At 30.9% G+C, this 13,480-nt stretch overlaps 1 protein-coding gene and 1 pseudogene across 1 annotated transcript; both read right to left on the reverse strand.

Annotated features, from left to right (window-relative positions):
- Positions 1-696: 696 nt before the first annotated feature.
- On the reverse strand, positions 697-3,471 carry LOC137838861 (kunitz-type trypsin inhibitor-like 1 protein; annotated as a pseudogene).
- Positions 3,472-10,958: 7,487 nt separating this feature from the next.
- LOC137837757 (kunitz-type trypsin inhibitor-like 2 protein) lies at positions 10,959-11,822 on the reverse strand. Its single transcript, XM_068646868.1, has 2 exons — positions 11,479-11,822; positions 10,959-11,381 (listed from the first exon to the last, which is right to left on the reverse strand). Exons 1-2 carry the CDS (start codon positions 11,780-11,782, stop codon positions 11,032-11,034), a joined length of 654 nt encoding a protein of 217 aa, XP_068502969.1. The 5' UTR covers positions 11,783-11,822; the 3' UTR covers positions 10,959-11,031.
- Positions 11,823-13,480: the final 1,658 nt, after the last annotated feature.

Raw genomic sequence — 13,480 nt, forward strand, 5'->3', positions numbered from 1 at the left:
ATTCAAATATAAAAGTATTACTAAAAGTATTTAGTTATATAAAATATTTGTTACATTGAATAAAATTACTAAATCATATTAGTAATTTTTTTATATTTAATAACATTTTCTTTATTTAATAACATTTTTTTAATGTTACTAATTATCATATCTAGTATTACCATAACTTTACAAAAAGAAATCAATTTAATCCTTTATCATATTAAATAGATTCTCTACCAAAAATGTTTTCCTGCCGATTTATAATTAATTTTGTTAATAATATAAAATAGTAATAGTTAAAAACGGATAGAAAAAAAGTTCTTATATTTTTCTCTAGACATAATTACATTTTTAATCATCATTATAATTAGAAAGATAAGAAAAACCTCCTCTATTCAAACAACCTTTTCTTTTTTTTTCTTAACCTCCAAAATCTATATATATATATATATATATATATATATATACACACTCATTTTTAACATTTTTTTTAAATCGTTTGGTCATATTGTGTTTATAAAATCAATCTTGAAAGGTTTATAAAGTTAAAAATGTGTAATTAAGTTTTGAGTTCCATTTAAATTCAAGAACTACCAAAAAGAAATCCAGGTATTATTAATTTAAATTTAAAGATGTCATATTAAGGAAACTTCATAGTCTTTGTTTACTTCGACTATTTCAACTCCAAGAAATTGGATATTTCAAAATTCTCTAGATTCAAACTACGGACTTAATAACCTTATCAGCTTCAAAAACCTTTACGAACACTAAATCGAAGGCTTCATGCTCAGTGAGATTCAACCGTCTTCCATCCTCACCGTTCTCTGCATCAAACCTCCCAATATCCAAACAAGTTGGTGAACCAGTGATGCAGAACACAAGCTTGTACCCAAAATGGTAGTTCTCAATATGAAATCTAGTCGATATGGGATCTCCAACCCACCCCGCGTGCAAGGGACAACATGTTATGGGTGGGGTTTTTTCTTCCTGCACCCCCACGTTTTTCTTTCTGCACCCCACAATTCTAAATATTCCTAAAGTACCCTTGATCTATAATTTGAAAAGGGCACTCTCCTGGACTTGCATTGTAGCAGTTCATCTTCATCACTGAAATATCAACTCCTGGACCTATACTGGGATTTTACCACACCGCAGGTTTAGCATTCAGTTCTTATAGATAAAACATTGCAGTTATACATCTTTCCCATTTTACTTATGATGTATTTCTTATTCATCTATGTAATTTAACTATTTTTCAAATGCAGATTCTGACAATGGAGTATGTTCCGGGGATTAAAATAAATAAAACACAAGCTTTAAATGAACTTGGTATTGATCGCAAAAGGTTAATCTCATATGAATTTCTTCAAGCCAAGTTACTATTGACATTTTCCCTTCTACTTCTGTGAATTTTAGGAATTGATGATGGCTTTTGAAATTCAAAAATAACATAATGTATACTTTATCTTCTACAGGTTAGGGCGATATGCAGGGGATTCTTATTTGGAGCAGATTTTTATCACATGGTTTCTTCCATGCTGACTCTTCTTGTTCTTAGAATTGTTGAGTTGTCTCATGACTTATCTTGTTTGAATAAGGGAGAAGAGATTGGCTGGAAATACTTATCTCCCATGTTGGATTCCAAGTACACACTTTGCATGCTATATACTTAACTTTTGATTTAATCATATCATATTGCATAAAATAAGAGAACAAGTAAGAACTTGCACAATAGAAGGGTGGCAAAGAAGCTTTGCATAAAATATTGTTACATTCCCTTTTCAGCTCAAATAGAAACTGATTTGATCTTTGGCTGTTTTTTGTACTGCACTTAGCATTGGAAAACATTATGATAATTGTGAAGTTTGAAAAAGATTTATAAACAGGGAGTTCTAATAATTTGTTTTGCCAGTTAACATCAAATGTTCATATTATTTCAACTAATTTATATGGATTTGACGAGTAGGGGATTCAAAAATTTAGAACTTTCCCAGATCCAAAAATTTGGAACTTTCCCAGATTCAAAAATTCGGAACCTTCCCAGAACTATAAATCCAGGATTTTACCGCAAGCATAAACTCGAGATTCTACCGGATTCTATGATCTAGAATGCAAGAAAACACTTACAGAAACAAAAATCCATAAAAAAATCGGATGTGCAGATCCGAAAGCAAAGAAATTAACTTATCTTGATTAAAAACACTCTATATCAGCAACAAAAAATTCTGAGATTGTAAGGATAGCGATTTGTAGGTGCGACTGCTGCTAGAAAATGAAACCCACGGCTGTGCACTGAGAGAATCATTGCCTGTGCCTCTTTAGGGTTTTTTTAGGTGAAGGGTATTTTTAGAATTTTAAAAACTATTAAGGACGATTTAGTCTTTGCATAAGAGTGTGGGGGTGCAGGAAGCAATTGTCTATGGGTGGTCCAATAACGGCCCGATAGCGGGTGGCATGATAGGTCCAACAAACGTTTGTTATGATAGACTTTAAATGACTCTGATATCATATTACGAAGTGAACTTTAAACCTAACTCAACCCCATAAAACCGGCTCATGAAGTGGAATTTGCACCCACTTATATAAAATGAAATGATATAATATCTAGTTGATGTAGGATCTTTAACATACTCCCACACGCATTTGTTCTGGATTTCTTCGTCCTCACTCATGTTTCAGACATACATAAGACACTGACAATAAGACACTGACACTAAAACACCTATAATTTTTAAAATTTAAACATAAAATATAAATTTATATATTATATTATTATGAATTATATAAATTTCCTAGTACAAAATTTATATCAACAAGTATACGCTAAGATTTTTTTTTATGATTGATTAAAAGAAATTTTTTTCTGACACAGACTGCATGAAAAGAAAAACGTATCCGAGCTTCGTATTAGTAATAGAACAACATAGTTTTGAAGAAAATTTCTGACTACAATTTAGAGACTCCGAAATAGTGAGAGAAAAGTAAACTTTTAAGACAGTTTGATAACTAATTTCACTGTTGATTAACTAAACAATATAAAAGATTTGATTGAACCCAAAAATGGACTCGTAGTTTTGTTGCATGTATAAGCTTAAGTTTCCATTTTTATATACTTTGAAGTCTGAAATAATTAAGTTGATAAAGTAATGATGAGTACCAGTGAAGATGATTCCAGGGCTGACTCCAGGTATGGTGAATGCCACGGAAGAGATTTGAGTAATCTTGCAACACAGTTAGAGCACACTTTGAGTTCCCAGTTTGGGCAAGTTTCAATCCACCACCACTTGGGCCAAAGATTGCTGGAAAGATGTAGTATGTGAAACCTCTGAAAATGGGGTTCCCATTTGTGTCCACAATTGGCTGAACATTTGAGAAAGCTAAGGGAAGGTTGGTGAGGAAAGCGAGGAGAAGGAGGAGGAAGAAGAGGGCAAGAACTGCTGTGGGTTTCATGGTTGATTTAGTGGATGATGGTGCTGTTGCAGATGTTCTGCTTCTGTTTTGGTTTTGGTTCTTTATATAGATACAAAGATGCTGCTATAGCACCAAGTGTTTGTGTTGGAATGAGTTATTTTGATAGTTTTTTCTTAAATAGCATTATTAAAAGAAAATTATCTAAATAGTATATTACTCATCATATTTATCTAAATAATAATATGATTTACTATTGATGTCAGGTTTCTCAAAAAAATTGAAGTCTAACTTAATTTTTTCAATTTTTAAAAAAAAAATTATGAAAACATTAAAATTGTAATGATAATATAATTAAATTTTATGACATTATTATATTTAAAATTTATTTTTTAATAATTTAAATAATTTATTAAATATAATTAATATTGATCTCTTGTTTAAAAATATGATTTTTTATCAGTAAGAAATAATAAATAAATATGGATCACTTCAGAAGTGATCCAACCCTTATACAAAAATAAAAAGAAAAATAAGATAAACCCTTATGTCCTAACCTAAACCAATTTTTCAACAAAAGCTATCGACTAATTCAAAACTCAAGTATATCACTTACACAGGAACCCATCCTTGACAATCGTTAGAGTATACCAACACATCAAAATTTAAAAAAAAAAACATAAAACAAAAACAAACTGTGAAACATAAATTTCCAATAATTAGAGGAACTTAAAAGACCTCTCTTTACAACTAACACAACAATGGTGTACCCCCACTACTTAAAAAAAACAAAGATAATCCTTTTCACATCACAAAAGCTCCTCCTTATTGTCACTTAATTCAAAGACCAAGACAGAACCTCTAAACGAAGTTTAAGACCAATCTGCAAAGCACTCAACTTCCTTCTTCTTAAAAAGAAGTTAGAGAGATAACGCAAGGAAAAATAAACAAATTTAATTCACAGTTCTCATACATACCAAATGTTCTAAACACCAATCAAAATAAGAGAATTCTACCTTTTTCTTTACTGTTAACAAAGCCTGGTTTTTTCTTTGAGCCACAGTAAACACCTCTATATGGTCAACTCTCCCATTATTAAAAACACACCTATTCTGATGATTCCAAATTTCACCTATAATTTCAATCCTCACCACTCTCCAAATTATGACAATTTGGCCATTAACATTTAGAGGGCTGAACAAGATGAAGTGTACCTTTGCATCATAGTGGTTTACCGATAAACAACTCAATCAAGACAAGCACAAACCCCAAATTTTCTACCCAATTTTACACTTAAAAAAATAAATGACAAAGAATCTCCTCTTTCTCACCACACAACCCACACAAGCAACTTACCTTTGAGACTCCTTTTCTCATAAGATTATCCTTTGTTGTTATGCTATTATTCAACACCTTCCAAGCAGTGATTTGTGCAGAGGGAAGAACTTTACCTTCCAGAACTTTTCAAATTGAGCCCTATCTTCACCTTCCACCACTACTGCAAGTATACTAATTAGATAAAAACAAAGTTGACTGAGTTATTTTGATATAATAACTACACGAAGAGAGTATACAAAATTGAAATTTTTATATTGAGGTATTTTTATGATTTTATTTATTTTAAAGTTAAATATATTTTTTATGCATAATTAATTTTTTACTTTTGTTCGAACTTTAGACCATTCAGATATTTATAGTATGAAAATAATACGAATAGGTTTTATATGTAAAATAATTGTTATTTTTTTCAAAAATATTGTTAGTTTTTTTTCGAAATTCGATGTTGTTTTGATTGAAGATTAATATTTAATATAATTATTTTAAATAAATTGATAAAGTAGAAATTTAAATTGAATCAGTTTTATATAAAGAAATTACGTATTTCAATCAGTTTTATACTATAAACATATTTGTAGTCTAAAGTTTAGACTAAATAAAAAATCAATTTGGTAGGTACACAATCTTAAATTATAATATTAAAGCTCGTGCCGAGGAATATTTTATGTTTCCCGTGTAACAGGACCTTCTATATATTTAAAATAGGGTCAAGATATTGTTTCTCTCTAATAAAATATTATGTTAAACTGCATAATAAAATCCCATATTAAAATGATAAAAATATTTGAAAATTAAAAAACCAGAAAGTCATAAATTATTTATCTGAAATTTAAAAAGACAAATTAATTAAAATATAACTCTAATATCTAATATTCAACATTATCGTAACTTCACAAAAATAAATCAATTTAATCCTTTATCATATAAATTAGATTTTCTACCAAAATGTTTTCCTACCGATTTATTATTAATTTTGTTAATAATTTCAAATGTTAATAATTAAAAACATATAGAAAAAAAATTCTGAATATTATAACATGAAATCATTCATGTAGAGGGAGGCATCTATTTCGTTTGTTGGGCTTGGTCCCTTATTTTTTTTCCTAGTTGGTTAGGTTATTTGTTTTTGCACCTCGAAATTTTCATACGCACTCCTAAAAAATTTTATATTCCAAATTTACCCTTTTGGTAATATATATATATATATATATATATATATATATATATATTAGTGGAGGGCATTTTTTGTTTTGGTATTTTCTTGTTATGACTTCTTTGATGTTTTCACATACTTCATGGTTGTGGTATACTTGGTGGTGTTATTGGGAAGTGTAGAGTGCATTGAGTTACTAGGGAAGTGAAGATAATATTGAGAGGGAATGTAAGTTTCTCTTTTGTTTTGCTGATTTTTTTTCTCTCTAGTTAATGATTTTGAATTTAACTTCTCAATCCGAAGATTTCTTGAATTACATCTGGAGAATATATTTATATATATATATATATATATTTATTGTCCAATTCGAAAGTGAAAATATTTTTTTGGATTGTATAATTTAAGAGTCAAATTTTGTTTATGTATTGCACAATCTGAATACTATATTGAATTATGGATTGTGTAATTTATAAGTTAAATTTGGCTTCACAATTGCACAATCCAGAATAAAAATTTAATCTTTGAGTTATACGTTTTGCAATACAATCTAGAAGAACAAATATATTATAGATTTTATAATCTGAAATATAAATTTTACTTTTTGATTACACAATATAGAAGTCTCAGTTGTTCAATTTCTTAAAGTTTTTGTATGTCCATACTTATGTTGTGTAATATAAGCACATTATTACATTGTTTTGTGAGTACTCTTACGATTACTTTTATGGTGAGTGTTAAAATGTCAGATAAAGTGGATAAGTTGTTTCACATGGATAAGCTTGACAATTTGTTGTAATAGAAGATGCATTGGTTAGAGGAGATTGCATTCAACCTTTTACAATAAATGAGTAAGTAAAATTTTATATCATTTGTGTAAATATGATACATGACATATGCTTATGTTGTAATATATTTGGTATGTGAAATGACTTATTTGAATTGGTGTGTAAAGTACCATTTCGACTTGGTTTTGTAATTATCATTTTGCAGTATGAAATATCAAATGGAAAATTAAGAAAAAAAATACATGTGTGTTGTTAGTGAAAGAGGTGGAAGTATAGGAGATACAAAAACAATTTACTAGTCATTGTACCTAGTATAAGAAAATATGATTGTTCTTTTAAATTGCAAGGTAAACAAATTTGCAATGGAGGAGGGCAGGTTTTGAAGACAATATGTGGGAGTCATAATCATGAATTGGTTGATTCATGAACTGGTTGGTTTGTTCAAATTCTTATGTATCGAGTTGACATTTAAATATAATATTATGTTCTTGATTGGTAATTGGTATTGTCATTTTATTTGTAATGCTAGTTTATCATGATTTTGATTCTTAAATTTGACTGAAAAGTACCTCTAAGTTTCTGACCTAAATGATAATACTTAACATATTTGAATGCTAGAAAGAAATTTAAAATGTTAATTGCTATCAACATCTAATCGTAAGAATAAGGAGTTTTTATAAATAGGCGAATAATCGATATTTAGGAGACTATTTTAATAATTTTATATGCGAGAAAACGATATGAATGAATTTTATATGGACATCAATATCAATCAAATGATAGAATATTATTATGCTTTTCAAAATACAAAAGAGTGAGAAGGATGAACCCCAATGCCAATTTTCCCAATTGAATAAACAACTTTTTACTTTGCTTTATTTACAATTCTTGCAATCATACACAACAAACATCCTACAAACTTTTACTTATTGTTTTCTATTTAGTGAATCTTATACTTGATAATTCAAGTGTTCCTTATGTGTTCGATATCTGTCCTTAGGGACAAATTATTACTCCTAACACGATACACTTGCCGTAAAATAATCATCACACTTTAAATTTTAGTTTGTATTAAAGATTGCAAGGGTTTGTCTCTAAATATGTTTTGATGAACATTGTTGAAGAGTTTGATCATGTTAGACGTGTTGGTATTGATAGTGAATGTCATTGAGATGTACTCATGGTTTACCTTATGCATACGAATTAGTGAAATATGACATCGGTAGCATACTATTGAATATAGTGCATGTTATGTGGATCAGATTTAACTTTTTTTATAGGTCATCATGCGATTCATCGTCCAGGTTATCTAATCAGTAGAAATTGGACATTTTTTATAATTGTTTTAAGGAAGTTGAAATTGCAGGTGAAGTGACAATTAAAGCATTCCCAAATCCATAATTGCATTCTGGATTTCACAATTGAGATTGTATTTAAATTTTGACAAATACATTCCAAATTATACAATCTAGAACATAATTTTAGATCAAAAAATGACTTTCAAACTGTACAATCCAAAATTTTGGATTATGCAATTAAAAAATTCTCAAAAGAGACATTCTGGAATGAAATTAAATAACAACACTGAATTGTAGTTTTAAAGAACTAACCTGATAACACTAGCGCAACAATGGGTGGCCAAGGTAGTTATTGACAATGAATTTGGAACACTACAAGCGAAGAAAGTAGACATGACCATGACACCATTAGTCGTCTATGAGGGGAGAAGAAGCAGAGAAGAAGAGAAAAAGAAAAGGTAAAAATATATGTCATTAAGGACATTTTGGTCTTTTTAGCATCTTATCGGGGTGTACTTGAAAATTATAGGAAGGCAAAAGGTAATGTGGCCTATGGTTAGTCTTTTATTTTAGGTAATGGATAATGAAGTTTTTGTTTTGACTACTTTTTCATGCACCTCCATACCTTCTTGAGTCACCCCATACCAAATGTAAAAATATTTTTTTATCCTTTTGTGCCACCCCCATACATAATCTGGAAGATGTTTTTGAATCTGGAAGTTTTGTTTAGATTTATGAAATTCAGAAGTTTTTTATGGATTTGAGATAATCTTATGTATTATGTAATCCGAAAGCTAATCACACATTTGAAAAAATACTTCTGGATTACACAATCCAGAAGCTAATCTCAATCCAAAAAAGACTTTCAGATTATATAATCCAGAAGCTAATCAAGCATTTGAAAAAAAAGCTTTCAAATTACATAATCTGGAAGCTAATTACAAAAGATTTTTGGATTACATAATCTGAAATATTAAAGCAGGATATTTTTGAAATACAAAAAATATATGGGGTGACACAAGAAAGTATGGAGGTGCACGAAAAAACATTCTTTTCTTTTTGAACTTTCTTAAACTCCAGTCTTGGCCTTTCTTCTGGCTCTTCTTCTGATCCTTTTGTTCTTGAGTTAATTATATAAAAAATGAAAAAAAAGCCCAGATTCTCTTTCAGTCTTTCTTAATCTTAATCTAATGAGTATTAGAACAAATTATTGTTGATCACCATCAGATGTACCAGATTCTTAGAAAGTAAAATATAAGGTTAATTAAATATCACAAAAATGATTTAATAAGATAGCTTTTACATTTTAAATATATAATATAATTTAATTATATCACTAGTTAAAATGTGATATTTTCGAAATAAATAATATTTTGATTATTATGCTTTTAATAATAATAAAAAAAAGAGCTCAACGATTCCTCCATTTCTTTAAGCGTCTTCAGAGAAACTTATAAATATAATAAATTTTCTTGATGTTAATAAAATAATTATAAGATTTTCTATTTTTTCTTTCTTCATTTCTATATTACAATACATTTGTAAACTAATTAAATATCTGATGAAAAGTAAAGGTACAATTAATAAAAGAATAATTAATGTTGACCGTGAAAAAGAAACAAAGAGAATATATATGAGTAGGTGTAAAACATTTTCTCTATTAAAAGACCGAAGAAATTAATGTTTTTATGCTTATTTTTTTGTATTATACTATAAAAAATAATCTATGTCTTGTTAAATTAATGAAATTACATAATTTTTACCATGAAAAATAAAATTATAATTAATGAAAACTAATTAATGTTATCTTCTAATTGATGAAAGAGCAATTAATGTGGCCCTCCCAAGGGATTATCTTACCTGGCCAAGAATTTGTGAAAAGTGAAGAAAGAACCTTTTTCCACTTTAACTTCAAATATTTTGATCAAAATATTTTTTACAATTTTCCAAAATCTCTTTTCTGAAATATATTTTTTAGATTTTTTTTAAATATGTATTTTTTATTATGGAATTGCGTCAATTGTTTTCGAATGGGATTGAGGCTGAGAACGATTCAAGTTGCTCTTTTATCTGTTCGGTTGGTTGGTCGATCAAGTCTTTTCTCCTTCCTCTCAAAGCGATCTTCTTAGTCTCCTCTTTTAACTCTACCTCTCTGTCTTCACAAGTCCAGACTCGGATAGTACTTGCAAAAGGTACTCCGACGCTCAAGTTAGAATTGAGTATTCGACACTCGGTATTCTGAGCACGGTATATGATGTACCTGATTCTTGGATTTTGTGTCTATTTATATGGTTATTATGAGCATTTTCTCATTAGATCAGATTATAAAGTAAAATCATGTTTAAGGATATATTACCTAATATTTAACTGTTGATTAACCTCATTAATTATGCTTAAATGTGATGAGGTCGACTTATCGAGACATAATATTCGTTGTAGTACCCTACCGTACATCAAAAGATAAAATACAATTAAATCATTGTGTGATGAATATATTTGTTTATGATACTAGACTCACAACCCCCGTTAGAAGGATATCTAGGCCAACTTGATTAAATGACTACATTTGAAGAATCTCTTTCTTTTGTCTTTTGTGGGATTAGATTCCTAGGATTTTATGTTATGTCTTTTTCAGTTTTATTAGGACAAATGACTTTTTAAAGGTATTATATGTCACACTAGACTAGGAGACAGAGTATGTTATTGGTTCTGTTACTTTTTATCCTAAAAGTTGTTTTTTTTTTGTTTCTGTCATATCTCTTTCCCAAGCTCTTTATTTCCTAGTTTTCTTTACGTTCTTCCTCATCCCCGCTCCATCACTGTATCACACAAGGACTACAATCTTATTAAGGTGAAGGATATCGTGAGGGAAATAGCTTTGAAACCGTTAGATTGCTTCCATTTTAAATCAATGGTGGATAAATTTCAGTTCTTTATATATTTTTATTTCCTTCTTCTTCTTCTTTTCCCATGGGCAAGTTTGAAAGAAATATCTGACACAAGAAAGCATAGTCATTGTCTCTTATTCATATTCAGTCTCTGGACAAGATTCTCTCTTACACTTGATTCAAGCTACGGACTTAATAACCTTATCAGCTTCAAAAAGCTCCATGAACCTTAAATCGAAGGCTTCATGCTCAGTGAGACTCAACCGTTTTCCCTCCTCACCGTTGTGTGCATAAAACCTCCCAATATCAAGACAAGTTGGTGTCCCAGTGATGCAGAACACAAACTTGTACGCAAACGGATGATATTTCTCAATATGAAATTTGCCAGCATAAGTTTGTTGCCCGGGATGGCCTTCGGCACCACCAACTCCCACACATGCCTTCTGGATTGCTTCGTCCATAAACACCAACCACTTGGAGGATTCTGAACACTCTGGCTTCTCCACGAACTCGATTTCCAGTTCGGTACCTACACTCATGTTTCCAAAAAATTAAATCAGTAACCTATGCAACACACTCACACTTAAACACGTGTAATCTTAAATTGATAAGGTGTTGATGAGTACCAGTGAAGATGATTCCAGAGCTGTCTCCAGGTATGGTGAATTTCACAGGAATGCCGCGGAAGTTTGCAAAGGGATGTTGCAAGACAGTTAGAGCGCAGGGTGAGTTCCCAGATTGACCAAGTTTCAATCCACCAGCACGAGGGCCACGGATTGATGGTATGATGTAGTATGTGAGACCTGGGCTAATGGGGTTCCCACTTATGTCCACAACTTGCTCAACATCTGAGAAAGCTAAGGGAAGGTTGGTGAGGAAAGCAAGGAGAGGGAGGAGGAAGGAGAGGGCAAGAACTGCGTTGGGTTTCATGGTTGATTTAGTGGATGATGGTGCTGTTGCAGATGTTCTGCTTCCGTTGGGTTTCATGGTTATATAGAAACAAAGATGCTGCTATTGCACCACGTGTTTGTTCTTAAGAAAAGATAACGTTGTGCATGGTTAGCTATGTGGAATTGAATTTTGATGACAGATAAAAGAAAAAATAACAAAAACGTTTTTTTCACATCCTTTACCCACATCTGATGCTATCAACGTGGCTGTTAGTCATATTATTGGACTTCTTCTTTGGTCCTATTTTTTCTTTGTGTAACGTTTTTTACTGGGTCTTATTCTATTAGTCCATGCCTCTTTTATATTATCTTTTCTTTGTATCTTTTACACACAGAAACAATAATATACAATATCATATTCTTTTTCTTGCTCTCTCTCCCCGTATTCTTCACGTTTTGCTTTACGCTTTTCTTTTTCACCACTGTACACTTTCATTCTCTTGGTGCCGTTGAATTCTTCTTCATCACATTTCAGAAATTATAATCGTATTATGGTATCAGAGCTCTTCTTTTTGAAGAGCTCTGTTGTGCACTCTGAAATTTCTTTCTCTTAATTGTTTTCTTGTTTTCTTGTCCTAATTTTCCTTTTTTTTGGTTTTCTCTTCAGGTATGGCGGAAGGAGATTCGACGCAACCGAGCCAATTGGTGAATAATTTCCTTTATCTACATCCAAATGAAAATCCCGTTGCCCCCTTAGTTTCACCGGTGCTCGACTCTTCAAACTATCATTCTTGGAGTAGATCAGTGGTGACGACGCTGAGTGCAAAGAACAAAGTGGAATTCATTCTTGGTTCACATCCCTGCCCAGCCAAGAACGATCCAACGTATTCGGCTTGGCAAAGGTGTAACAACATGGTTGTCTCTTGGTTAGTGCATTCTGTCTCTACACCTATTAGACAGAGTATTATATGGATGGATATGGCCATTGATGTCTGGACCGATTTAAAAACTAGATATTCGCAGGGAGATCTATCTAGAATTTCTGACTTGCAATCTGAAGTAGTATCTTTAAATCAAGGAGATTTGTCTGTTACAGAATATTTTACTAAACTTAGAATCATTTGGGATGAGCTAGACAATTTTAGACCCAATCTTGTGTGTATTTGTCAAACTAAATGTACTTGTTATGTTGCTTCGATTATTAGTCAAAGAAAATGTGAGGATCAAGTTATGCAATTCTTGCGTGGGTTAAATGAACAAGTACCATAACATCAAGTCCCATGTCCTTTTAATGGAATCCATACCATCTATTCCCAAGATTTTTTCTTTGGTGGCTCAGCAAGAACGTCAACTGGCTAACAACTTCTCTGTAACCAATATTAATAGTGTTAGTTCCAGTCGTAATAATGCTCCTGGTGTTTGTGCTTTTTGTGGAAAAACTGGCCACACTGAGAATGTGTGTTTCCGTAAAGTTGGTTTTCCTGGACAAGATAATAGGACTTATAAAAATAACAGAAAAATGTGTACTCACTGTGGTAGAAATGGTCATGCGGTTGACGCTTGTTACAAAAAGCATGGATACCCTCCTGGGTACAAATTCTACAATGGTAAAACTGGTCAAATTAATACTATTGTTACTACTGATGAAGTTGTTTCTGAGCATTCTCAAAAGAAACAGGAAAATAGAGATTTTCATCTCACTGGACAACAATATCAAGTGTTGTCCGAACTGTTCAAG

The sequence above is a fragment of the Phaseolus vulgaris genome, chromosome 4, assembly GCF_000499845.2.
Source record: "Phaseolus vulgaris cultivar G19833 chromosome 4, P. vulgaris v2.0, whole genome shotgun sequence".
NCBI classification, from domain to species: Eukaryota; Viridiplantae; Streptophyta; class Magnoliopsida; order Fabales; family Fabaceae; genus Phaseolus; species Phaseolus vulgaris.